Source organism: Lygodium microphyllum, chromosome 10, assembly GCF_053477565.2.
Source record: "Lygodium microphyllum isolate KBCC chromosome 10, Lygodium_microphyllum_v1.1.10, whole genome shotgun sequence".
NCBI lineage: Eukaryota > Viridiplantae > Streptophyta > Polypodiopsida > Schizaeales > Lygodiaceae > Lygodium > Lygodium microphyllum.
Genome location: NC_141144.1, coordinates 97358257 through 97384502, shown reverse-complemented (window position 1 = coordinate 97384502; position 26246 = coordinate 97358257). Strand labels below are relative to the sequence as shown.

The 26246-nt window shown below is 43.4% G+C and overlaps 2 protein-coding genes across 18 annotated transcripts in view; one reads left to right on the top strand and one right to left on the bottom strand.

Annotated features, from left to right (window-relative positions):
- Positions 1–3985: 3985 nt before the first annotated feature.
- LOC148030320 (uncharacterized) overlaps positions 3986–26246 on the top strand; it is an 82312-nt gene continuing 60051 nt past the window's right edge. For 5 of the 17 annotated variants that reach the window (XM_087686627.1, XM_087686628.1, XM_087686631.1 and 2 more), the window contains exons 1-3: positions 3992–4123; positions 6946–7000; positions 7141–7224. In XM_087686627.1, coding sequence (XP_087542753.1) covers positions 4063–4123; positions 6946–7000; positions 7141–7216 — 192 coding nt within the window. In that variant the 5' untranslated portion in view covers positions 3992–4062 and the 3' untranslated portion in view covers positions 7217–7224. Of the gene's footprint in view, positions 4124–6938; positions 7001–7140; positions 7225–7469; positions 11481–26246 lie in introns of those variants that run through there. The other 12 variants (XR_015692169.1, XR_015692171.1, XR_015692170.1 and 9 more) reach the window with 6 other exon arrangements.
- The window catches only part of LOC148030321 (uncharacterized), a 60697-nt gene continuing 38573 nt past the window's right edge, over positions 4123–26246 (bottom strand). Inside the window, exons 5-6 of the mRNA XM_087686620.1 lie at positions 4808–4951; positions 4123–4532 (exon numbers count right to left, since the gene is read on the bottom strand). Of these exons, the coding sequence (XP_087542746.1) occupies positions 4371–4532; positions 4808–4951 (306 nt within the window). The 3' untranslated portion in view covers positions 4123–4370. The remainder of the gene's footprint in view (positions 4533–4807; positions 4952–26246) is intronic.

Below are 26246 nucleotides of genomic sequence, written 5' to 3'. Positions count from 1 at the left end.
CTTACAAGTGCCCAAAAGTGAGTCCAAATGTCCCCTATTGGAAGTGTTTCATGGTTACATGATGCAACTATTGGATCAATTTTGATTTGGCTTTCCATGTCAAGGAGCAACATCCTTTGGTTATTATCGTCTGTGCTGATAATAAAACCCCCCTTATTCCATCACCTTGTTCCACCAAATTCATTTGTTAGTCATCATCTTCTCTTGTTTGTGGCATTGCAATTTTCAAATCGCCCTCCTCAATTTGAATCCTCATCATCCTCTACAACCCCATTAATTAAAGAAATCTTAGACTGCATGGAATTCATTATGCCTCCCTTTAGATTGCATGCTACTAGGAAAACATTGGCGTTGATTTGATCTCTTTTGGTTGAGTTTCTAGAGAATGCTTTGTTGGTGTGGCTATCTATGTGTTTATTGACCTATCTTAGCAAACACTTACATTTGCAATCCTATTAGTAGGATGAAATTGTAGCTTTGGCTAAGTGAAAAATGAGATATTTCTTGTTAGTCATATAAAATTTATAGGGGATTGCTTGCCTCTTTTGCATGGGAGAATGTAGTGTGGCTACAAATACTAATAATCAAATGGTCATAAATCCTTAGGCTATTGTGCATGTGTAGGCAATATTTTATGGCAATAGCTTTGGCTCACATTTCTCATAATCACTCCATCTATGTTCTATTAGTTGATCTAGGATTACTGTTCTCATGATATAGTGGCAACCTTGGAGGTTGATATTCATAAGGATGAGGTGATGGATATCTTGCTAAATTTACCCATGGATAAAAGTCCTAGATGGGATGGTGTTATAAATGAGTTCTTTGGGACTTATGCTAGTTGCCTTAGCACCATGTTTGTCAACTATCTGTCAAGAGGTTTGGGCATATAGAAATATGCCTACCTCATTGAAAGAAGGTGTTATTAAGTTGATTCCAAAGGCTGCCTCCTCAATGCTCAAACATTAGAAATCAATCTTATTGATGGGTAACATGTATAAGATATTCTCCAAGGTGTTGGCTAATAGTATCCATGAGCATCTTCTTGTTATTGTGCATCCAAGCGAGTATAGTTTTATCAAGGAGCGAAACATTCTACATACTATCTTAAATGTGACACTGGGTATTAATTACGCACAACACACAAACTAGGAAGTGGTTCTGATATACTTAGATTTGGAGAAACCCTTCAATTACCTCAAATGTTACTTTCTTGTTGAGCTTATGCAAAACATGGACTTTCGGCATTGGGTGTCTCATTTGATATGTACCACTAGCAAGGGTACATCCTCTAAAGTCATGCTTAACGGTGGACTTACTAAACCATTTGTTCTCCCTCGATTACTTAGCTTGCCCCCTCTTGAGTTCTCTCTTTTTTGCTCTTGCTATGCATCCTATTTTGACAATGTTGTCACACTTCCTTGCTAATGGGGAGTTGATGGGCTTGTCTCTTCCTTCAAACTAGTAGTTTATTGGCCAAACTTTGGTTGTTGATATTCTTATGATTTTGAAGGCTAATCATGATAACCTCCACAAGGCATTAAATATTTGGGATTTGTTTGATCAAGCTTTTGAGATGCATATTAACCCCTCCACAAGGCATTAGACATCTGGGATCTGTTTGATCAGGCTTCTAAGTCGCATATCAACACCTCCAAATTCTCTCTCATTAGTTGTATGGAACATGATTTGTAGGCCTTAAGGTGGCAAGGTAAGGTTGCATTGCACCAAAGGGCATATTGCAAGGCAATTGGGTTATCCTTTGGCTGTGAATATTTCGCCTAACCACTTGTTGGGATGGATGTCTACCAAGGTGAGAGGTAAATTTCCTTATTGGAAATCACAAGCATGGCCTTACTATGTGCACCTTAAAGTAGTGCAAACAATTATGTTCCTTATGGTTTCCTGCTATGTGCCACAATTACCTTGGTCTATGACTAGCTTGAGGGGTATTACTCGAGCTCTCTGCTTTATGCTTCAGAAAAAGGACTTTCTACATGGAATGAAATTTCCTAAGTTTCATGGGGCCATATTTGTACAACCAAAAGAATGGGAGGTGAAACTGTTTTAGATGGAAACTTGCATGATGGCACTCAGATGGTCTTTGTTTCAAGCCATGTTCTCTAATAACCAACCTTGTCCACATCTCACTTTTTCCTTGAAGATAAGGGTATTTTATATGGGAATGCTAGGCCCAGGTTTAATTGAATGGAATGGCTTGGATTACTTTCCATTATTGATGTGACTTTTCTTGAACACCATGTGTTGATGTCCTTTTGGTTGATTCAACAGATTTTTTGTGTCCCTCGAATGCCATATGACTTTTCTTGAATGCCATGAGTTGATGTCCTTTTGGTTGAGCCAACGTGACATGAATGTGGCATCTAAGCGTCTAAGACAAGCAATAACGTCATCCCCTGTGTCTTCGGCTAGGTCTATGGCTAGAGTTAAGAATGATTTCCACTCATAAGATGGTTTAAGGCCCACTGGTGGTTGGGGTTTGATGGGGCTAGTAAGCGTGGCGACAGATGGTGGTAGTTGTCCATGAAGCGGTGGTTGAGTCCCGTGGATAAGCGTCGGAGTAGTGGCTGCTACGGATGGACTGCTACACTCGGATTGGGTTTGGCAAGTCTTATCGGCATTAGCACGGATTGAAGGGGGTAACATTGTTTGGGGTTTGGGCCAATAGTCTTGCTCAACTCTTTGGAGCTCATGCGTGGGTGAGCTGGTAGGAGACGAGTTTGGGAAATGTTGCGGCTTCTGGTTCAGAGGTTCCACGGGGCCCAGGGTGATTAAGCACGAGGGTGGAGTTTGAGTGATGCTGTGGGTCGTTCTAGCTATAGGGATCCATAACCGAGCATTTCCCTCATAGTAGCCTTGTGCGTGCAAGAGGGCTTTAGGAATCCATCTTGGCCAAGATATGGAAACCGCTACTTATTAGTGGCTCTTAGCAAACACACCACCTATCAGAACCTAAAACACGCCCATCGAGTGATGGAACCTCTCATGTGTCCCTTTGATTGGGCATTTAATAAGGTGAAATTTTCTACTTCTATACAATTGTGCATGAAGATAATGTTTCATTTTCTCAAATCTTGGGGTTGTTCACATAATTGGGTCACTTGAAAGATCTTTTTGTTTTAAATATCAATTTTAGCATTCAAAATCATGTTATTAGATTTAATGGTCTTCTCCATTGACAACTGGATCTTGTTGAACACATAAGCCTTCTCCCTCAAGGATTTAGTCTCTTGGCATATGGTTGTTGCTTAGACGTTTTGTGGTCTCTTTAGTTTTTTGTGACTCATATTCTTGTTCCTTTGTAGTGCTTACATAGTTATTCTTTATGGAGAGAGAGAGAGAGAGAGAGAGAGAGAGAGAGAGAGAGGTGTTCTCATGTTTCTTTAGCGCCTAAGGGAATGGGCAGGGGATCTCTATACTTTAAATTTGAGAGAAGCCATCCTATGGTTGTCATAGACCTTAGGTTTGGTATTACGTGCACTATGATAGTAAGGATATAGGTATAGATAATATAGAAACAAAGTAGATAGATGCCTTATTTTAAAAATTGTAAAAGCATTTTATGAGAGAGAACAGACTCGAAGAAGAAGCTGCTGATGGCTGTCTCTTTACTGGATGATACTACAAAACCTTGCATTACAGGATATATCCTGTGACAACATCAATAATACAGTTTGGCTGGATGATACTATAACCTTGCATTACAGCATATATCCTGTCACAACATCAATAATACAGTTTTGCATATAGGAAACATTGACTCGACTGCCATTTTCATACAAATCAACAATTAAGACAAAACAACGACAGGCTGGTGGACAATTGTCTCTCCAAGAAAGAATCAATGTCTTGCAACACGTCAAGCTGCTGACAGCAAGTGGGTGTTCGACTATACATGTTTTTGCAGCAAAAACTTCTTCACGAGAACAAACAAAAGGCAGCCAAATCGGCATTGCATGTTCGGCACTGCTCTCATACAGGCATGGTGCTCCGCAACCTGATGATGGAAACATTCCCAAACACAACGAAGGCAGCCTTCTCATGGCTATGATACAGCCAACTGAGACCGATGAAAGTCTGAAGGATGGACCCACCCAGACAGGTATTTACAGGAGGATTCTCCGCTGAGTGCCATTATTTTCGAGTGAAGCATCAAACATTGTAGCTCTTCCATCACTTTGAGTCATTCGTCTAGACCCTACTCATGAGGCCCTGATCTTTAATAGCCTCTATTTTCCAAGCTTCTTTCCATTCACAGTCAGCGCATAATGATGGTGTCATTATACACCATTGCTGTCAGCCTTAAATGAGCTTGCCCGCGAATCTGGTATGCCCTGATGGAGTAAAATCTAATGCTCCACATAGATCTTGTTTGAAGATATTGTGTGTTCCATACACTCATGAGGCTCAAGTGACGATCGAGTTTTCCCCATCTTTCCTCCAAAAGCACTGTTTGCAGTCTCAGAGTTTGCAGGTCTATTCATATATTTTCTTCCGGTTTGCCTCAAAACCTGCCAATTAACATGTTTAATAGTGAGTCAAACACCATTCCAAAGAAATTTCAAAATGGTAACTCGTTGTTAGCACCACTAGAGTAAAATGAGACCACCCAAATCATACTTTGCCCTTTTAAAAACTTTCCATCATGTCCCACTTAACACCGCAAACAACTGATGCACAATCAATTGTGTGCTGGATTGCATCCTGTTTTGGCATCAACTTTTAGTACCAGATTCTTCTTGGCTGCCTGTTAACACAACCAAAGCCTGCAGCAGTCTATACTTACCTCAATCTGATCTTCGGCATCCTCATCACTTGTCCAATCACCAACTTCCAAGGAGTTAGCAGATGCATACTGTGGATCTTTGCCCAAGAATTGATCCATTATTGCAGAAGTTTCAGATATATCCTCCGCATTCTCAGAAGAATACTGTTGCATGGCATAAATTTTCTCATTAAATTATTAAAACACATAAAGATATACATCACGACAAGAATATACAAAAACTTGTTGATTATATACAGAAATCATGAAGCCAAACACCAGGCGAAAATGAAATGTTTTGGGAGAAAACAAAAAGCAGTTTTGTTGGACATCAAAGGGTTTTATAGCATGGATATCTGACGGTGATCAACGGCACAAAACTGTAATTTATCATGTGACTGATTCAGACATGCAGCAGCTGGACTCAATGCAGATACATGAAAAGGTGTGTTACCATCTTCAGCCAAAATATCGACCTCTAACCCTGCTATACACCATCACAAACCTATCCTCTTTTGACATTCTAAGATGAAACTCCCCTAATGGCCTGGCATGAGAACTCCTGGTAATCTGTTGTCTCTGCATGAAAAGGAGACAATTTCAACTACATTAATGGATCACTAAAGTTCTTCGTTGAGTAGTATTGTTACATCCTTGGACAACCTGGGGTGTCTGTGGCATGGTGACTGACCAATGGCGATTGACCACCATGTCATTAGGTGTGAACATGGCCCAAACGGGCCCTAAGGCTAGGGAAGGTAAGGAATCCTCTAAAAGGGACTCCTAAAAAGGATGCAAAAGATCACTTTTTGCCACATATGAAACACTGCAATTGGGCTCTAGGTCCCTGGCAATCTCATCACACACCATGAATGGTGCAGGCTGATGGTACTGGACATCAGCCCTTACAAGAAAGCTTGGTCCAATATGCTGCTAGTCCCAGGCTTGAGACTGGGCCTGTATTATCTCTGGTGGGAGTTGATCTATATGGACATTTCGTTGTACCAGAGCAACAACTTGCTCTCTACCATGTCACTGGCAACGTGCACAAGACCAGTGGAAGCTTTGATGGTCCAAGCTTGACAAGTCTCCTCCATTCTTGAATAGGGTGGTATGAAGGAACCTTTTCAATGTGTAATTCAAACTGTAAAATAGCTCCTGAATCCATGAACTTGGAACAACAAGTCTTCTTTGACCCCTTGCAAATAAAAAGATTGGGATGCTCTTAGTAGGAGTAGGCATTGAGGGCACGTGCAAGCAGGTGGTGAGTATGGTGAATTCTCTCATCTTACCCAATATTCATGTGTGGAGGTTGATGCTGGCTATGGCCTCATGGTTGGACTGCATGAAATCTCCTCCCTTTTTCTACTTGAGGTGCATGTGAAGGCAGCTCAAGGAGCAACTGCTCCAAAGCTATGGCCAACAAACCTCCACTTGACACAATGGAAGAGATGCACGCCAAAGAAGGTGAATATATTTTAATTTTCCTTGACTATTCTAAGAGTTTCATGATTGATAGAGTTTAGTTTGCTGCTGCTCAATGAGACAGTGCAGGCAGGCTTTTCACAAACCAACCCCAAAAAGTGCTTCCCAAGGTGACCACACTTACAGGCTATATGTGGTAAACCATGGGCCACATGCCCTGGGGCCCATAATTACATCCAAGCATCACACCTTACCATGGCACCTTGAGGAGTCACCCATAAATCATACAACCCTAGGCAGTACCAAGGAAGGTCATCCCCAATTGACCATGCAACAAGGAAGTTCCCTTATGGGTAGCCCAAAGGGCTGTGGTCTGAGCTGGGGGCCACATGAGGGAGTATGCGAGTAGTGCCTTGTGGACCCTGTCTTGAATGACTGGGCCCTGGAGCAACAAGGACGGCACTATGGGTAGTCACATGGGGATACGACAACCAACACCATCGGCAGCCTCGTGCAAACAATCTTGACTCTATACATACAATCATGGGCTACATGCTGAATGCCATTACTCTTATGTTTCCAAAACTACCATCTTTCATAGCATGGCTTTATATGCTGAAGTATTGGCAGCTTGTGGAGCTGCAATTATCTTGTTTGTCGCTTTTTCTGGTGGTACTTGAAACTACCACCTCTCATAGCACCATTTGATGTGCTGATATATTAGCAGCTTGCAGGGACACCATTTGATCCCAAGCTCAGGGCTGAGCCCATTTGGCTTATGGACATGAGGTGATTCCAGTTTCCATTTCATAATGGTTCTCTCTACATGAGTATCGCTCGTGTTGTATCTTGTCAAGAGGAAAGTTGGCAAGTGAAAATTTACTTGTATTAAAGATAAGATTAAGAATCATTGCTTTGTTTGCCACCAGACTTGCCCGTTCTATGGAGATCAACATTCTCCATCGACTAAGAAGGCAAAGGCCACAAGCTACAAACCTTCATTGAAATATCAGGTACTTCTCTTTTATTTCCAACAAATCATTGTTTTATTAATGCTTGTAGAGGTTTGGTTTGACACATTAGTAAGACCGTGTTTGGCTTGTGTGACCTCTTTAGGGTCACAGGCTTCATTAAAGTTCAAATTGTTACGGTCTTATTTGACAACTGCTCTATTCACAATTTTCTTTCTTCTTATGTGGTATAGAAGCTCCAACTTGACATATCATGTTGACCATGCTTATAAGGTTTTGTTATGCAGAGAACTTGAGCATGGTTTGATGCGACTGATTGGTTGTGATGAAGTGATGGTGGGGTGTGGACTAAGAGACCAAGAAGGTGAGAAAGAGAGAAGCATACTAGAAGTTTTTATGGATACTAATATACCCCTATTCTTCATTATCTTTACTTATATATGGCCCAATAATGTATACACGTACAATGAGTACTTGCCTAGTCTTTGGTCATTGGCCTTAAACCCAACAATCTCCCACTTCAAGGCCAATGCACCTTTAGGGGAGTAAATTGTGAAGATACTATCCAATGCCCATCAACACTTTGCAATGTCCAAATGGCCCGGAAGGTAAACTATTCGTAAGAAGATTTGCAAGGTTATCATTTGTGTGAATCTTGATAAGCTTAATCTACTTGTCCTCAAGCACCTCCCTAATGAAGTGTCACTTCACCTCAATAGGCTTTGTCTTTAAACCAAGGATAGAATTCTATGCCAAGTGAATAACACTTTGACTATCACTATACAAAATGGGCATCTTTGTCGCAATGCCTAGATCTCCCAGATATATTCTTCCTTCCAAAGCAAATACACATAGTTGTAGTGCCATTCAAGTAACTCATGATACTCATCACTGCTTCCCAATGCTTGCCAAGGTTTGCCATAACCTACTAACCACTTTCACTACATAAGCAATGTCTAGAGGTGTAGCTATCATAGCATACATCAAGCTATCCCAAATGCATAAGGTATCTTGGCCATTTCAGCTCTTTGCTCATTTGACTTAGGGCTATTCTCTTGGCTTAGTTTCAAATATAAAAATAATTGAACACTGATAGTCTTCCCTCTCTTCATATTAGAATGCTTAAGTAAATTGCCAATGTACTATTTTGACAAATATATGTCCTATATTTCCTAAATTCTTCATATCAAAGGTCTAAAGTAGCCTTTTCTTTGATGAGTCAACATTCAATAGAGACTTGCTGGCAATAAGCATGTCATCCATATGAAAGATCAAGATCATAAGGCTGCCATCCATAGCCTTCTGTATGCAAGAAAGTTATCTTTACATCCATCTAGACAAGCTCCATGTCCTCCTTGGCAACCAATGCAAGCACTATATGAAGACTTGTCATCTTGACTACTCGTGAAAAGATCTCATCAAAGTCAATACCCTTCTCCTACTTCAATCCTCCAGCTATCAAACTTGCCTTAAACTTAGGCAATGCATCAGATGGTGATATTTTCAGCTTATAAACCCATTTTGCATGGTAATGTATGCTTGCCCTTAGGCAATGGAACCAACTTCCAAGAGGCATTCTTAACCAAGAAATCCGATCCCATTGCATAGCCTTCTTCCACTTATAACAATCATCCTTAGACATAGCAACCTCATGACACGAAGGCTCTTCACAATTTGTCACTTAACATAATCTAGAAGTGGAGTATATCTCTGTGCAGGTCTAGAGACTCTCGTATATCGTCTCAATTTCTGCTCAACTTGAGTATCCAACTGTCCCAAACATCTATTCTATTCCATGTGAGGTTGCCCACCTAGTTGTGGTACAACTACCTCAATATTTTCTAGTTGTTCTAAGCTCTACTTCATGTGGGATATTTTGTGCATGTTGCTCATATGGTAGCTGTCCATCATCCTAAAATAGCACCCTGTGTTTCTCAATGGTCTTTATGGGTTGTTTATGCATCTTCTCTTCATTGAACATAACACCATGGTTGTATACTATTTTTTAAGTGACCATAACAGGGTTTCTTGCCATACCACACTTCTTTAGGAATCTTGCCATCCAATGGTTTGCTAGGTGTGATCAATTTCTTAACAACCTCTGCGAATAGGTTGACCAATTCTGTACATAAGCCAACAAGTTTTGCAAATAAGGTGAGCCCATAATTTCCTTGTAGCATCATCAATGAAAGTGACATGATGCTCCTTCCAATGAAATCATAGGCAAAGGTCTACACACATTAATGTGTACTACTTCCAATGGTTTGGATTTCTTTGTATGAAGAGCCTTCTTATGTGACACTTTGGTTTGCTTCAAATACATGCAATGCTCACACATCTCAAAATCCAAAAAATTAAAGGGAGGAAGATGCTGCAAGTGAAAAAGAACTTTCATTTCTGTCACAGATATGTGATCCAAACTGTGATGCCAAAGAGATACAAATGGTCTACTTAACTATAGCTACAATAGGATCCTTCAAATTAGACAAATGCAAAGAGTAGAAATGCTAGACTTTAGCCTTCATGCATATAACAAGAGACCCTTTGCATATCTTTCAAGAGTGACTACAAAAGATGTCATGGTAACCATAGTTATCTAACTATCTAATGCTAATTAAGCTTTTCATTAGTTTCAATACATGTTATACATTTTTTAGTATAAAACAAGAACTATTAGTAAGTGATAGAGATACATCTCCCATTCCAATAATATTACATACGAAGTCCTTGCCTAAAAGGACACATCCTTTTCTACTTGCATCACAAGAAGCAAACCATTCCTTGTGTAGAGTAATATGAAAGGATGTCCCCAAGTCAAGGATCCAATCCTATAGTATACCATCATCAGTAGTAACAAGAAATGCATCGCCAATATCTCCCATTCCAATAATGCTACATACAAAGTCCTTGCCTAAATGGGCATATCCTTTTCTACTTGTATCAGAAGAAGCAAACCACTTCCTATATAGAGTAACATGAAAGGATGCATCCAAGTGAAGGATCCAATCCTATAATATATCATCATCAATAGCAACAAGAAATGCATCACCAAGAGAAGAGGCACACAATATATCACTATTACTATTGTTGCATCTTTGCCTTAGGTTTTTCTTGTTGGAAATGAAGAAAGAGAGAGTGAGAGTGAACAAAAGACAATGAGAAAGAGAGGGCAATAGTCCACACTCAAAAGAGATGTAAGTACTAGAATGATAAAATGAAAGTACAATAGGTCTTAAGTAGGCTAGACCTAACCCTAACTCAACTGAAGTTAAACTCTAGAAGTGGTGACACAACTTATTAACTTAGTTGTATCGACACCAGATAGTAAAACATTGGGCATTTGCCCATAGTTAACCAATTCTAACATAGTGTCAATGTGATGATGTACAAAGAGTGAATCAATCTCCAAAAGGAGTAAAGTTCAAGGATTTTCGAAATTCCTCAAAATTTTCATATGATAGGTGCCTTGATGAAAATATTTGCAGCATTCTCCTATGTGGGAATGCAGATCATGCTAATCTCCCTTGTATGTGATCTCTCTCTAATATCGGGATAATATATCTCAATGTATTTCACAGAAGTACGAAACATTGGATTCCATGCTACTGCAGTAGCACTCTGATTGATAGAAAGAATAGGAGTGAGTCCCTCCAGATGAACATGAAGATTAGCTAATACACAGCATAACCAACCACATTCGATTGTTATTGTGAAAGCTGCCATGTACTCAACTTCATCAGATGAGATAGCTACAGTAGGATGCTTCTTGCTTAGCCAAGAAATGCACAATTTGCCTAGACAAAAACAATGTCCAATAGTAAACTGTCTTGTATCGTGATTACCAACCCAATCTAAATCATTCTAAGCATACATTTACAAGTCTTTCCCCTTGGAAAATAGAAAATCATATAACTATGTTCCTTGCAAATAGCGAAAAATATGCTTAATAGCTTGCCAATGTAGTGTCCTTGGATTGTGCATCTATCTACTCAGCTATGATACTGCATACTATATGTTAGGACGAGTGTTGCACAAATAGATGAGACAACCAACAACCAAGCTGTAAATAGCAACATTTGATAGATCACTGCCATCATGCATTGAAAGTCTCAGCCATGTTTCCATAGGTGTGCTCATAGGTTTACAATCTTGCATGTTAAACCTTACTATTGTCTTGTATCATGATTACCAACCCAATCTAAATCATTCTAAGCATACATTTACAAGTCTTTCCCCTTGGAAAATAGAAAATCATATAACTATGTTCCTTGCAAATGGCGAAAAATATGCTTAATAGCTTGCCAATGTAGTGTCCTTGGATTGTGCATCTATCTACTCAGCTATGATATTGCATACTATATGTTAGGACAAGTGTTGCACAAATAGATGAGACAACCAACAACCAAGCTGTAAATAGCAACATTTGATAGATCACTGCCATCATGCATTGAAAGTCTCAGCCATGTTTCCATAGGTGTGCTCATAGGTTTACAATCTTGCATGTTAAACCTTACTAGCAACTTTTGAACATACCTATAACTGAGACATAACAATACTATGTTGATTTTGGGTGAATTGAATCTCCAAAAAATAGTGAAGCAGCCCCATATCTGACATATGAAAAGCAGACTGCAATTCAGCGTTGAAATCTGTAAATTTTCTCTCATTTGATTCCGTGTGGAGCATATCATCTATGTAAAGAATGATGATGATTTAATGCATCTGTTTTGGAGTACCAAGCACATGGAGCCTGTTTTAAACCATACAAGGCTTTATTCGGCTTGCAAACCTTGTGCTCTTGACCTTGCACAACAAAGCCTGGAGGTTGTGCAACAAACCGTACACCCAAGTGTACCTAGAGTAGTCATTGATAAATGTGACGAAATAAAGATGACGCCCAAGAGCACGAGTCCGCATGGGACTACATACATCACTGTGTATAAGCTGTAATTTCCAGACAACACGCACTGCACCATCCTTCTTAAAGGAAAACCTATGCATTTTGCCAAGAATGAAACCCCCACAAGCATAGGGAGGTGGAGTATCCAAAGTAGGCAAAGCATCAACCATTTGACACCTCTGAAGAGTCATGAGACTGTCAAAACTCATGTACCCATATCTAGCATGCCATAACTCCACATATTTCATTGCAAGAGTGAGTGTATCAAGTAAAAATGCACCATGGGATCTTTTCATACAATCATAAAAAAGAAAGAGACCTTTGTACAAAGTGTCAAAAAGCCTCAATGCATAATCATGCTCTTTGTTATGAACAATGCATTTGGCATTCTCAAAGATAACTTGAAATCCACTTCTATTAAAGGCAAACACTGAAAGCAAGAAGATAACTTGAAATCCACTTCTATTAAACGCAGACACCGAAAGCAAGTTCTTGGTAATTCTAGGCACTTTCAAAACATCCAAAAGTTGGAAATCTGTGCTATCTACTATTGTAATCAACACCTCACTAATACCACAAATCGCATGATGACACAAGATACCTTCTTGCCAAAAGGGGCTGAATGCATAGAAGAAAACAAACACTCCCTAGAAGTGGTATATCGTGATGCACCACTGTCAAAATACAAAGTATGCTAAGTTTCTCTTATATTAAAGGCTGACCCATCCATAGGACCCTACATGTAAGAAAAGCATAGTCCTCCATAAGATTGGTTAAAACATCACCATTAGTCGTGCAAGTGGTTGATGTTTCTTGGATAGCCATACCGAAGTCCTTTTTCTTCTTTTTTGCAAGCCTTTTTCTGCATTCTTCAATATAATGACCTGGCTTTTTGCAATATGGCATTTCCTTTTTCTTAGACTTACCTGCATCATTGTTGCCCTTATTTGAAGGCTGCCCAATATCAGCCTTGGGCTAATTTGCGCTTTGCTTCTCTTTTTCTTTGCCTTTGTACTTAGAAAGCATAGTTGACTCACTTGAACTTAGGGCTATATTCTTCCAACTTTGCTCCTCTTGAGGTAAAAGACCGATCAACTAAAGTTGGCTTTTTTTTGCGACCAAGCTTCTGCCATCGTGCGTGCTGCTGCTCCACCCCCGCCATCGCACCAACTCCCCCGTCGTTTGTCTCGCCTACTCCCATGCCATCTCCCCCGCCTTATGCCCCGCCTCCCCCCTAGCGTGATCCCCCCTCAGTGCGACCCTCTCCCAATGCTGCCTTTGCCTTTGCCTGCTTGCTGCTCCACTTGCTCCCTAGCACGACCCCCCGAACGTTGTCTCCGTCTCACCCACGTCGCCTGCTGATGCCCCCTTCTCCCCGCCTAAACCCCCTGCCGTGTCCTCCCGTCCGAGGGCCTGATTCCCCCACCCCTCTGTCTAGACCCCCACGCCCCCTCCACCATGTTCCTCCGCCTTTTCCGCACTGCGACTTGGGCCCCGTCCGACAGGCCCAACACATGCGCCGTGCTCGTTGTGAGCCGGCCCACAGTGGTATCCCATCTCCCCCACCGTCGAAAAAAGTATTCCCCCCCCTCCTGGCCATCAACCTTCCTTTCCTCCAGTTGCTCCCTCCCTCTGTAGCAACCTCCCCCCCCCCCCTCCGGCACTGCAGTAGTGTGAGTGGTAGGTTCTCAACAGGGACGCGCAATGGAAACCTCTGGTCAGAGGCTGGTGCATTCTACGAGTGCCCCCCCAGTCAACACCTTGCACGTTGTCTCCTCTGAGAAACAGCTCTTAGCCGTTCGTGCCACAGAGCTGGAGCTTAAAGAAACATCGATCTTTGATCAGTAGTAGGACACTCCCCATCCAGCGCCCAGCTTCGAGACTGGCTTCACTCCACACTGCGCATCAGCACATCGCAGATAGTGGAGGCGGTTCTAATGGGTCAAGGGATCTTCATGGTACGGCTCACCCTGGTAGACACAGTATGTGAGCTACTGGCTAGCTCACCCTATACCTCCACGAAGGGGGTCATCCACATGGTTCCCTGGTACAGTGGCTTCACAGTGGAGATATTCGCGCTCCACAACACCTTCCTTAGACACCCAATCACCCTATTCTTTCTCGGACTGGCGATAGTGTATCGCCAGCTTGTGGAAGACTTTGGACGGCTCTTCGGCACTGTCCTTTCCACCTCTTTCACGGATGCACTGACAGTTGTAGGAGCCCGAAAGGTACAGGTGTGACAGTGAAATAGATAAAGAATATACCATAGTTTCTAGAGATCGAGGTAGGCGGACACTCCTTTAGGCAACAGGTCATTGTGACTGGGCAGCTAGGGCAGTGCCTGCGTTGCCATGACTTTGGGCATCTGACAGCAGAGTGTACGCGCTTTGAAGCTAAGGCGGCTCCGCCAATAGGCCCACAAGTGGACACGGACGGCTTTACACGGGTCCAGAGATAACAGAGAGAGAGATGGCAGGGGGGGCCGCACTCAGATCCTCAGACACAGCCACGACAGCATGGGGCAAGAGGACGAGCAGGGGGCAAGAGGGCTCATCTATCCATGCAACCTGTTACACTTTCCCGAGACAGGCGCAGCTACTACTAGAGGAGTTTTTTTGCAGTGGGCCATGGTATTACCTGAGAGTTGCGGAGCGCGGAGAGTTCCCACTACCCTTGGAGGTGGGAATCTTCGTGGTACACAAGTCAAGGGGAGGCAAGGTCCATGTACTAGCACCACTGAATGGACCAAACTACGCCTTCTTCCTTCAAACTTCTCACACAGGATACTGGACGACGACGCAGATAGAGGAGGAGGTGAAGAGCCACTGGTAGATCACATCTCCCAGTGGATGGGAGAAGGTGGACTGGCACTTTTTTCCCAGCAGTGGCTAGATGCATGATGGACATTAACTGGTAGGATGGGGCCGAGGTCCCACATCTGAGCATTATCTTTCGAGCCTCTCTGCAGTGGAGAGCTCCGATGGATGTGATCGAGTAGCCCCTGGCACAAGAGGCCCATTTCTACCACTGTACAGAGTCTTGCCTCTTTGCCTGGTTGATTGATGCCCTGGTGGTACCACCAGGCACATCCATCATTCCCATGGTCGCTCGAGGGCTACCATGGGGGAATGAAGTTCACCGTCCAAGCCGGTAATAAAGCATATCCGTATACCTCATAGCTCCTCTTCTTCGTCAACAGCTTCCTACTAGCATGGCTGGGGAGGAGTAGGAGGCATGGGAGGTCTTTCTACTAGCAGTTGGAGCACGCGATGCTTGGAGAGACCCAGCTTTCCACAAGAGAGAGAGGTCGCTAGATTTCTCTTGGGGATACAGGCGGCTAGGCGGAGTCCTGTTGCAGCAGTTGGACAGGTTCTTGGGAGAGTGGAGATGCTCTCATGGAGGCCAAGTAAGGTAGTTGGTGGGCACCACTTGTCCAATCACTACCCGGTGCTCTTGACACTTGATCCCCCAACTTCGTTGGCCCTAGACACATGATCCTGGTGACTCGATCTATAGGAGGGAGGAGATGAAGAGACAGATTGAGTAGATTTAGACTAGGGAGTGGAGCACGAGGGACCGGATCGCAGAGGAGGTTGCAGAGGTCCTAGCCGAGTCGAGCAATATCTGCCAGGAGAGGCAGCCCTATAGGCCAGGTAGCAGAGCTGGAAGGAGGAGAGAGCACTCCAACGGAACCTAGCAACCACGTAGAGATTACTACAGGAGGCACCAAGGGATCCCATCCTCCACGCACAGGAGATGCGCGTGCGAGCAGCCATTGCCGGCCTAGAGGACAAGCGTTCGGAGTTTTCATTCTGCACCTCAGCAGCCTTCTGGGCAGGAAAGGGGGACACGATGTGCAGGGAGTTTTTCCAAGTGCACCAACTCCACACCTCAAGAGAGCAGATACACAGTCCTCGGAATCTGTATGGGAGGACTCATTCTAGCCTAGACGAGGTGATGGAGATTGCCACCAACTACTACAAATGTCTTTTCCAACAGGAGACAGCCTTAGCTAGAGAACAGCAATGTAGATAGCACGTCTGGGATCACATCATGTCCCTCGTCATAGAGGAGATGGAACGCTCCCTCCTAGCCCCCTTCACAGAGAAGGAACTAGAGGAGGCTTTTCATACACAGGACGGGCAGAAATGCCCGAGAGAGAATGGCCTCTCTAAGGCCTTCTTCGCTACCTACTGGGAGGTGGTGAAGGACCCCTAATGTTGGCCTTCCGGGAGATTTTCACTTCAGGACGACAAATGCTAGGGAGTCTTTCGGTAGGTCTTATCAGTCTCCTCCCCAAAGGGAGAGACAGGTTGGAGCTATCCCAGTGGAGACCGATCACCTTGTTGTCAGTGGTCTATAAGGCACTGGCAAAGATGATTGGTAGGCAACTCTGCCCTGTGCTTCTAGACATCATTCATGACACACAGATAGTCTTTGTCTAGGATAGGAGCATCCTAGACAATGTCTTCACCTTCTTTGAGGCGACAAAGTGGGCCCAGCACAGTGGTCAGGGATTGGCTGTACTACTAGATTTCGAGAAAGCCTATGACAGGGTGGACTGGGACTTCTTAGAAGGCACCATGGTGAGGTTGGGATTTCCCCAGGCATGGATCCGTGGGGTCTCCGCACTTTACAGATCGGCTACCAGTAGGGTTCTCATAGGTGGCAAGTGAGGGGAGGAGTTTCTGCTGGAGAGACCAATCCGGCAGGGCTACCCCCTAACCTCATATCTGTTCTTACTCTTTGCAGAGGCGATGTCTCACTTTCTTAGGTCACGTGTGAGTGGGTTACGTGGCCTCCAACTTCTAGTGAGAGAGGCGACGGAGCTTTTAGACTCAGAGTATGTAGATGATACAACACTCTACATAGAGCACAATGAGTTGATGCTGGAGAGAGTGAGACTGGCTCTCGAGGTATTTTGTACTGTAGCGGAAGCGAAAATCAACTGGTGAAAGTCGGTTGGTTTCCTTACAAACCCGGACTCTAGCACGAAGTGGGGCGTCCACTTGGGATTTAGATGGGTGTGCAGAGGGCATACCGTCCATTACCTAGGGTTCCAGGTGGGACACGTCACTCCCGCCCAACAGTTTCTTCCAATCCTCGACTCTATTTGAAGGAAGCTGACCTACTGGAGTACTGCTCGCCTTTCCCTAGCAGGCCGAGCCCTAGTGGTTAACCAGGTCCTCTTAGCGACGGCTTGGTACATCGCCTCGTGTTGGTGCTTCTCCTCGTCCTGTGTGATTCAGCTTCGCCGCCCAGTTCGGAAATCCCTCTGGGCTGGGTTAGATGGTTCCCGGGATTCCTAGGCCAAGGTGGTGTGGATAACCATCATCCGGTATCAGTCAGAGGGAGGGCTTGGGATCATAGACCCAAAAAATCAGAGTATGGCCCTCTTGGGCAAGCTAGTAGTCCATAGTCTCACACCAGGAGAGCAGACTTGGAAGGTCCTATTGTAGGAGGATCTCTAGGAGTGTAGATCGAGGCTTGGCGGTGATTGGAGACCGTCCCTGAGATGGATCTTTATGATGTCCTAGATCACCCCCCCCCCAAAATCCCCCTTTCTACGCAGCTTGCTTTGTGTGTGGCAGGGCCTCCGTAAGGCCCTAATGCAAAGCCCCCCATGCTGCCAGGAGGAGATAGACTGCCAGTTGGTGATCTAGAACCCCTAGGTCAGAGATCGGGATGGGGTATAGATTGGCAAGTGCCCCCACATTCAGTGGGCTGGTTGGGAGGCCAGCCCGGCTTGTACCATTAGGACATGGCGGGAGGTGTACAAGATGGCGAATGAAGTGCTGCTGCAGCGAGTATCAGGTTGCCAGAGAGGAGTTGAGTTGAGAAGAAGGGAGATAGATACAACAATATCTCGGGAGTGGCTTGCCCCCTCGATACGAGAGCCAGTAGAGCCTAGGGAGGTATGGGCCGCTAGGTTTTCACCAACAGGTATCCCCTTACGGGTGGCAGGTAGAGTGGGCGGTGCCTCACATGGGACTTTCTTCATATTGCAGGAGGGGGAGCATCTGGCCCTTGACAGAGGGTAGTAGGATGAGGGGATAGTTGTCCTTTCATGGAGGAGGATTCAGGTGGTTGGCCTTCAATGGAAGACATGGCGGCTGGACCCTTATGTCTTCTGGAAGGAGCTCAAGGAGTGGCACCTCTGGATTTGGGAGGACAGGCCACTTGATGAGCTAGAGTGGGATCTGGGAGAGTGCCTATGACCGGCTACTGCGGTCCCAAAGAAGCCACCGAGGTTCCTGGAGTACATAGCCAAGATTGGCAAACATCACCGATGCAAGAGGACATGGATTGGGCACCGACATGTAGCAATACTAGGCAGAGCATAGCATCACGAAGGCTTTCGGACGGATCTTCTAGCGCCGCCTATGGGATAGCTGGAGGCTGAGGAGGGTATCGTATTTCTTATGGCTGGTGGCACATGGAGACCTGACAGTGGGAAGTTAGTTAGCCTAGTGTAGAAGAAGGGAGGTTGTAAACGCTGCACACAGCAGGCTCCGGAAACTCCAAAGCATTGCCTTTGGTCGTGTGAAGCAGCGCAACTCGTGTGGAGAGGAGCTGCATCCTCCACCGCATAGCACCCGGCCTTGGATGTATCTCATGGGGAGCTTTTTGTTGGCTAGCAATCAGCTAGGGCCGTCACCTTCTGTATGAGGCTAGGATGCAGAACACTATATTCATTATTGAGGCAGGGTCATGCGCAGTGGTCGGTTGGAGGCTCTACCCATCCGCCAAGTACTGGAGTCCACAGCAGACCGCTCTGAGGCATGGGAGATCATAGGGAGTCTTACTGGATGGCACATCTGGAAGGCACGGTGTCAGGAGGTTTTTGGCAAGGAGAGACTTTCAGTACAGGTGACTTTAGCAGAGCTCTGGACCTTCATCATCCACTCCCTCCGCGGCCGATAGGACCAGTTGCAGGGCAAGTCTCGAGCTCGTCAGGAGCTCCGTTTCCATTTCATGCACTCTTGGGGCGGCCAAGACCTGTTTTTCGTGATGCAAGTAGACAGCCCTAGATGGCGATATATCCTCCCCCCCCCCCTTCCATGGCTTCTTGCCCCCATCCCCCTAGACCGCCCTGAGAGGCTTGTATACTTTATATATCTGTGACTCTGCATTAGCTCCAACTAGTTTGTTGAGCTTGAGCACTTCCTTGTATTCAGGTTTTTTTTAAAAGTAATATAACTAGCCACACTTTATTTGAAAAAAATAAAAAAAGAGACCGATCAACTTCATGAATGTGAGGGGCTTAGCTGCCCCCCTAACGACGAATTTAGAGAAGTGTGAAAATCAAGGTACAAATCGAGAAGAGAGTTCAAAGTGATGTTCACCATCTCACCATCTTCAATCACCTCATCAATGTTGAGCAACTGCTCACGCAAATCCTAAATGTATGTGATGTGATTTGTCATACAATCATCTTCATTCATGTGAGCATTGGCCAACTCTCTATGTAAGAAAGAGATTGGGGGTCTCATTCCTAGTTGCAAACATCTTCTCCAAAGCAACCCAAGGTGCTTGTGAGGTTTTGCAAGACTAAATGTGAGGTATGATGGCTTTTTTCATTGATAGAGCTATCAAAGACAAAGCTTGTGCATTTCTAGAATTCCATCTTTTCTAGTTAGGTGTAACAACAATATGGGCAGCAGCTGGCTGTCCTTCACCTCTCCCTTGCACGAGAGGAGGTGTGCCAAGAGCAATCACTGCAAGTCACACTGCATCACGTGTGACATAATCCCATAAACTTCTTGGCTACAAGGAGGTTTTGAATCATGAAACTCTAGAGGGCGTAATTCGTACCATACAATTTCTCTCCACTAGTGAGGATGCCAAGAACATCATTGTTATTCCCTACCATAGTTGAATAAAAACTGAATGGAAGCTGTAACCAAAACATCCGATACAGAAGAGGCATAAATGGCCAAAATCCTCTTCGGGATCTCAATGCAAACAAGAATACTACTTGTACTAAAATTGTTAAGAGCTGAATACTATTGTATAGGCAAACAATGGCTGTCAATGCCTCGATTTCCATGCCCAAACTGATCAAAACAGTAATTTACGGTTGTATCACCACCTATAGTATGCCTTTAAAGGCACAAGAGCAAAAATCCCCAAACTTTTATGCATAAATGTTGAGAAATTGTGGAAATTCAGATTTACTTACAGACAATGACCAGCGTTGGTGATGAATCGTGAGATTTCACACCAACGGGAGTCGATTTCAGCAAAAGACTCAAAATTTTTATGGAAATTTCAAGAAATTGCAGAAATTGGACAAATCGGTCAAAGACTCCCAAATTCCTTGGAATGGGGTGTCAGAATTTGAAATTTTCTTTGAAATTCACGATGAGACAAGCAAGATGGATTAGAAATTACACAAACATCTAGAAGTCCCAAATTCTAAAATTAGGGTTTCTGCACTTTTAGGATTTCTAAGTGTTTCTACACTGTTGAAAATGACAAACATGGACCAAAACTTGCACAAATTTTCGAAAACCCCCAAATTCAAAAATTAGGGTTTCAAGGTTGTTTTTTCAAATCTGCAGAAAATGAGGGTTAGGGCTAAGAAGGTCATGAGCAAGGTTGAGAGATTGGGCATGCAACGCTACATGCAAGATGTGTACGAGACTGCATGCAAGCTGAAAGCAACAACAATTGCTCCCCCAAAATAGTAGATTCTCTTCCAAAACAACTTCTCCCTCCAGAACATCAACTCCTTTTTCTTTGTTGGCTGAGTGGACTTTGTACGGGTGGCACTGGCTTAGCGGTGGGTTAACAGAATCCACTTGTCTAGCTTTGATACCATCTATTGGAAATGGAGAGAGAGAGAGAGTGTGTGTGTGTGTGTGTGTGTGTTTTTGTGCACGTGTGCGCCCGTGTGAGCACAAGACAGTGAACAAGAGTGGGCAGCAATCCCACCCTCAAAAGATGCAAGTACTAGAATGATAGAATGAATGTACAATAGGTCTTAATTAAGTTAGACCTATCTCCAACTCAACTGGAGTTAAATTGACTCTAGAAGTAGTGACACAACTAATTAACTTAGATGTGTCCACACTACACACTAAAACATTGGGCATTGCCCATAATTGACCAATTCTTATACTTTTTGCCATCCTCACCACTCTTTTGTTTGTTGTTATCTTTGCTCTTTCATTTAAAGCAATCCTTTTTTTATCCTATCCTTCTTATTGTAGTAAAAGCCTTCCACATCTCTCCTTATGCAAGACTTGCTTCTAGAGTTTCCTCTTTAATGGAAAATTTCCCTTGTATTGAACCTCCCTCTCATTGCAAGTGCAATGGAGCCCTTAGTATTTGCACTATTCTTTCTATTGACCTCTTCTTTACTTTTGTGGAAAAAGGAGGGGAAAAAAAAGAAATTGTAAGCAAACTACTCTCAACATTCAAACTTTTGTAACTCTTTACCTAAATTAAATTCCACATGCTGGAAGAAATTAATCTAGCTAGGACTTGGCAAAAGGTTAAGTTTAGCCTAATGAAATTAAAGAGTTGAATAAGCATAAAGCCTTGGGAAGTTCAACATTTTTAAGTTCAAAGAGATTAGAAATTTAAAATTAAGATTCAATAGTCTTCAATGTTATTTTAATGAGGGTAGGGCTAAAGGGCTAGGCAGCTTGTCAGGGTTGCATTCCGTTCGCGTTCAGTACATTTCGTACACTATTGTACCATACGTTCGCTTCATATAGTACCATACGATTTGCGTACATTCGAACTATACCCAAAAAAAAAGACTGTTCAAAATGTCCATGGGTGCATTTTTTCGAAATTTTTCCCACATTCAAACTTCTCTTCTTTCACACTCCCTCTTCTCTTCTTCCTCACCTCAACCCTTATAAAAGAGCAGCCCCCTCCCCCCATCTCACCTCACAAATCAGCCTCCATCTTCATCAATCTCTCTCTCTTGAGCTGAGCTTTCAAGCCACTATCTTATTCAATCACCCTACTCTCTCCCCCCCTATACCTCTCCCTTTCCCTCCCCTTCTCTTCCTCCTATCACTATCCCTATCACTCTCCTTCACATATTACATCCTCTCCCTGCCCCTCTTCCTCTTCCTCTTCCTTTTCGAAATCCCTCTTCCTCTCTTTCTCATCATTCTTCTCCACAATGCCTAGGCCTCTTCATGATCTATCTTTAACTTGCGCATTTTAAATATGTACAGGCTGATTTGATATATAATTTTTACATATATTTTTAAAATGAACATATGAAACAATGTATTTTTTCCTTAAAAATTTTGATACCGTATATATTTGTGTACTGAATGTATCGTGCTAAACGTTTGAAACCAGCATACAACCTGTTTTGCATGTGGAAACCCTAGTGAAAATGAAAATTTACCAAATGTCAAGTTTGAATAAAATTTAGGTTGCATGCATGTGTATCTTCCATATTGGGCTATTTTTCTCCCATTCTAGGCTGTTTGCAGTAGATCTAAGGGTGGATAACTTAGTCGTTGTTAGGGAGAGAATTGTTGAAGCTTTAGGACAGCAAGGCAACCTGATCTAGAATATATTTTGGGGCTGTGAACAGCAAGAAACGCTAAAAACGAGGCCATTGACAGTTGCTGGTGCAGAAATTAGGGTTTTTGACACCAACAAAACCCTAAAAACCAGAAAGTGACCTGATTCTCTCTCTATAATACAAGAGGGGATTGCTATTACAGCACTTTCTAGGCATCAGATTGAAGATTTCTCTCTCTTCGGTTGTCTTCCCTCACCTCAGCAAATCTGAAGATATTCAACACTATTTTGTTGAATTCAGATCTAATTACTGTTGTCATTAGGGTTTATGGGATCTCTTGACAAGTATGGAATTGAATCTCAGCCACTTTCAGTTTTGCTCGACTATTTGAAGGTGGACACCAGTGTTTATCAGCCACCTCAAAGTGCATGCCCGTTAAACAAAAGCCCAAAGATTATAGCAGCTGCTGGAAATGAAGTATTTACAGCCAATCTAATAAAGATTGGATATCCACATTGAAGTTGACTTGTGTCAAAATCAAGGGCAAATTGAATCTTGATGCTGGTAATCATTGGTGACAGCCCAAAGTATTGGAATTTGTAGAGAGATCAATCTACATTTTAGTGCACTACAAATTCTTAGCAATAGAAGTTTTAAAAATACTATAAGGGGCACCAATTTTGGGGCCAATAGGGTATTGACTATCTAAGTTTAATGGGGTAATGTATTTATTTCAGATTTGTGCATGTGTTGCTTGTTGTAATAGGTGTTAAATTAGGTCATCTATCATCCTATTCAAGAAGGAAGGCTAGTTTGACACGCTCTTGAATCCCACTGTAATCTCTATAGCAGCCCCTTTAATAAGCCCAATATCTCCATCCATCTACAAGATAGGTGGCGAGGTTTGGGTCAATGTGCCACTCCCTCTCAAAGTGTGTCACTCATCTAATCCTCTATCTAGAGCCTTTTCTGAACTCTATCAAGTCCAAGTCCTCTTATTGAAGGCATCCATCCTCCTCTACCAAAAAGTGAATGCCATGTCTCTGCTAGTTGCGGTGAGTGTTAGAAGCATAGTTGTCAGGTACGATATGGTACGGTACGATAAAATACGGTACTAAATGGTACCTTAAGATTTTATAATGTACAGTACGATATTAGTACGACAAAAAAAATAACTTGATTATTTTGGACAAAATATAATAGAATAGATATTTCAAGTCTAAATAGCAATGCTATTAGAGTATATAATATGAGTACTTGAGGGTAACATGCCAAGGCCCAAAACCTAATGCGGAATGCGCAACATGCGCTATTGCTACCTACAACTTATAACTACATAGATAGGAGTGGATACATCATACATGCATGATCATACAAATAAGAGAAGCGTGGGCTTGAGAGAGAGAAGGTTGAGAGAAATTGTTTGAATCTCAAATAACCTAATCTCATGGGAGAATCATAGTAATATAAGGAGTATTTAGCTCATCCCAAAGTGCAGTTCGAATGGAAAAGATGCATCCATTAAGTTGGTACCTTATGGTACTGATACGTAAGGTACGGTACCTAAAGTATGGTATAGTATCAAACCTTTTGTACGTGGTACTAGTGCAACTAGAGAAAGGAAGAGGCTAGAGAGAGAGAGAGAGAGAGAAAAGAAAGAAAGAAAGAAAGTTATATTAACGTCTTCTAAAGACCAAAACTGGCCTATGAGACAAACTGTGATACAACTGATGAGGTCCAGCTATCCAAAATAAAAGTGCTGAATGAAAAGCTAAAAATTGAAAACTGAAAATACGGTGCTGTGAGTGTGATAAGTGTCGTATATGTGTATGTGCGTATGTAGCTCTGGTACTCCAGATAATGGCTACAAAAGGGGAACAAATGTCGGCTGTGATAGGGGAACAACTGTCGGCTGTGATAAAGTGGTGCGATGTGTATATGTAACAGAGGCAGGGAGATATACTATCCTGGGATGTAGTAGCAGTCGTCGAAGTCGCTAATAGCAGGTGATCCCTCCTAGGTGCAGGATGTGGTACATCGGCGGTGGAGAAAGAGCAAACTGGAGATCTGAGATTCAATGTGTCGAGTGTTGTCGGATCTCAGTCTGCTGTCGATGTAGATCAAGAATCCTCCGGATCTCCTGTCGGTGTGGCTGTGGGGTTCGAAACCCCCGGATCCTCGTGCGGCATCGGATACGCTGGTCCTCAGCCTGCTGTAGTGTGAGCCCGGAGATCTGGCTGGAGGCTGGTATAGTAGCTCTCACTCTGTCTGTCTGAAAGAACTGTGTAATAGTCGTCTGGGTAGGCCCCTCTCTGACTGGGACCCGCTGTGTGCTCTGCTCTCTGATGTGCCATGCCTCTCCCAGAAAACGGCCAAATGATCTCTGATCCATATCAGTCATACATCCCTGAAGTGAGCTGCTCAATGTGTATCTAGATCTCAACTTTGAGTATGCCGGGCATCTGAGAACAAAATGCTCCTCACTCTCCACCTCTGATCTGCAAAGGGGGCATATCCTCTCCTCCCGTGGGATGCCACTGGCTCTGCCACTCTCAATCATAAGCTGATATGATGATACCCTGAGCTGTCCAATAAGAACTCTCAATCGATGTGGCATATAGATCTGCATATATCTCGGAATCTCTATGAATCCCTGCTCTGATATGCTCAAGAACTGTGTATAATAATGTGTCATCTTCGATGGCAGTGGCTGTGCAGGGCTGACCCATGTCCTCTGTATATAAATATGCCATATCTCCTATCTGATGACTCTGTTCCTCTCAGAAAGAGAGAGGGTGTAAGTGGGAGCCTGAGTATCATATAGAAGAGGTGGGAGTCTATTAATGCCCAGTCCATGTCTGTTAAACCAAGCTCTAGTCTGTGCATACCATGATGTGATATCCCCCGCTCGAGCCATCTCCTGAGATGCCATATATGCTCTAATGCAATGCGATCTCTGTCCATATCCTGAAATCTGTGTAGGAAGCAGACTGTCTGAAATAATGCCTCGACTAGCATGGGCGGTGTGGCAAGCTCTGCTCGCACAATGTCATGTGGGACTGAGGCCTTGCTACGAATCAATCTAGATATCATGATCACTTGAGGTCTCTCCATCAATGTCCATACATAATCGGCAAGGCCTGGCCTCCATATAGCTGCTCCATACATCAGTGCTGGAGTGACTAGAGTATCAAAGAGCCACCCCTTGGTGCGGGGCTCCTGGAAATGTGCCTGATAACACTGTCGCTCCATAAGAGCCAATGCTGAGTATCCTCTAGTGAGGCGGTCACGAGCTGCCTGTGTCATCGAGAAAGTCCCTGAAGCTGCTGTAAAGGTGACTCCCAAATATACATATGATCCAGTGACCTCAATACTCCCTCCTGCTGCCATGAAAATACTCTGTCTGCGTATCTGAGCTGATGTATGGAATATAAGAACCTTGGTTTTACCAAGGTTCACTGTCATGCCTCTCTGTATGCAAAAATCATCCAATGCTAATAAATGCTGCTGTAATCCCTGAGCTGAGTCTGAGACCAACACAATGTTATCTGCATATAGTAAGATATGAACTGTGGCTCCACTGAGATCTATACCTCCACGGGCTCGCTGTTGAATAAACTTTGCTATCTCATCAATGTATAGCCCAAATAGAGTCGGTGA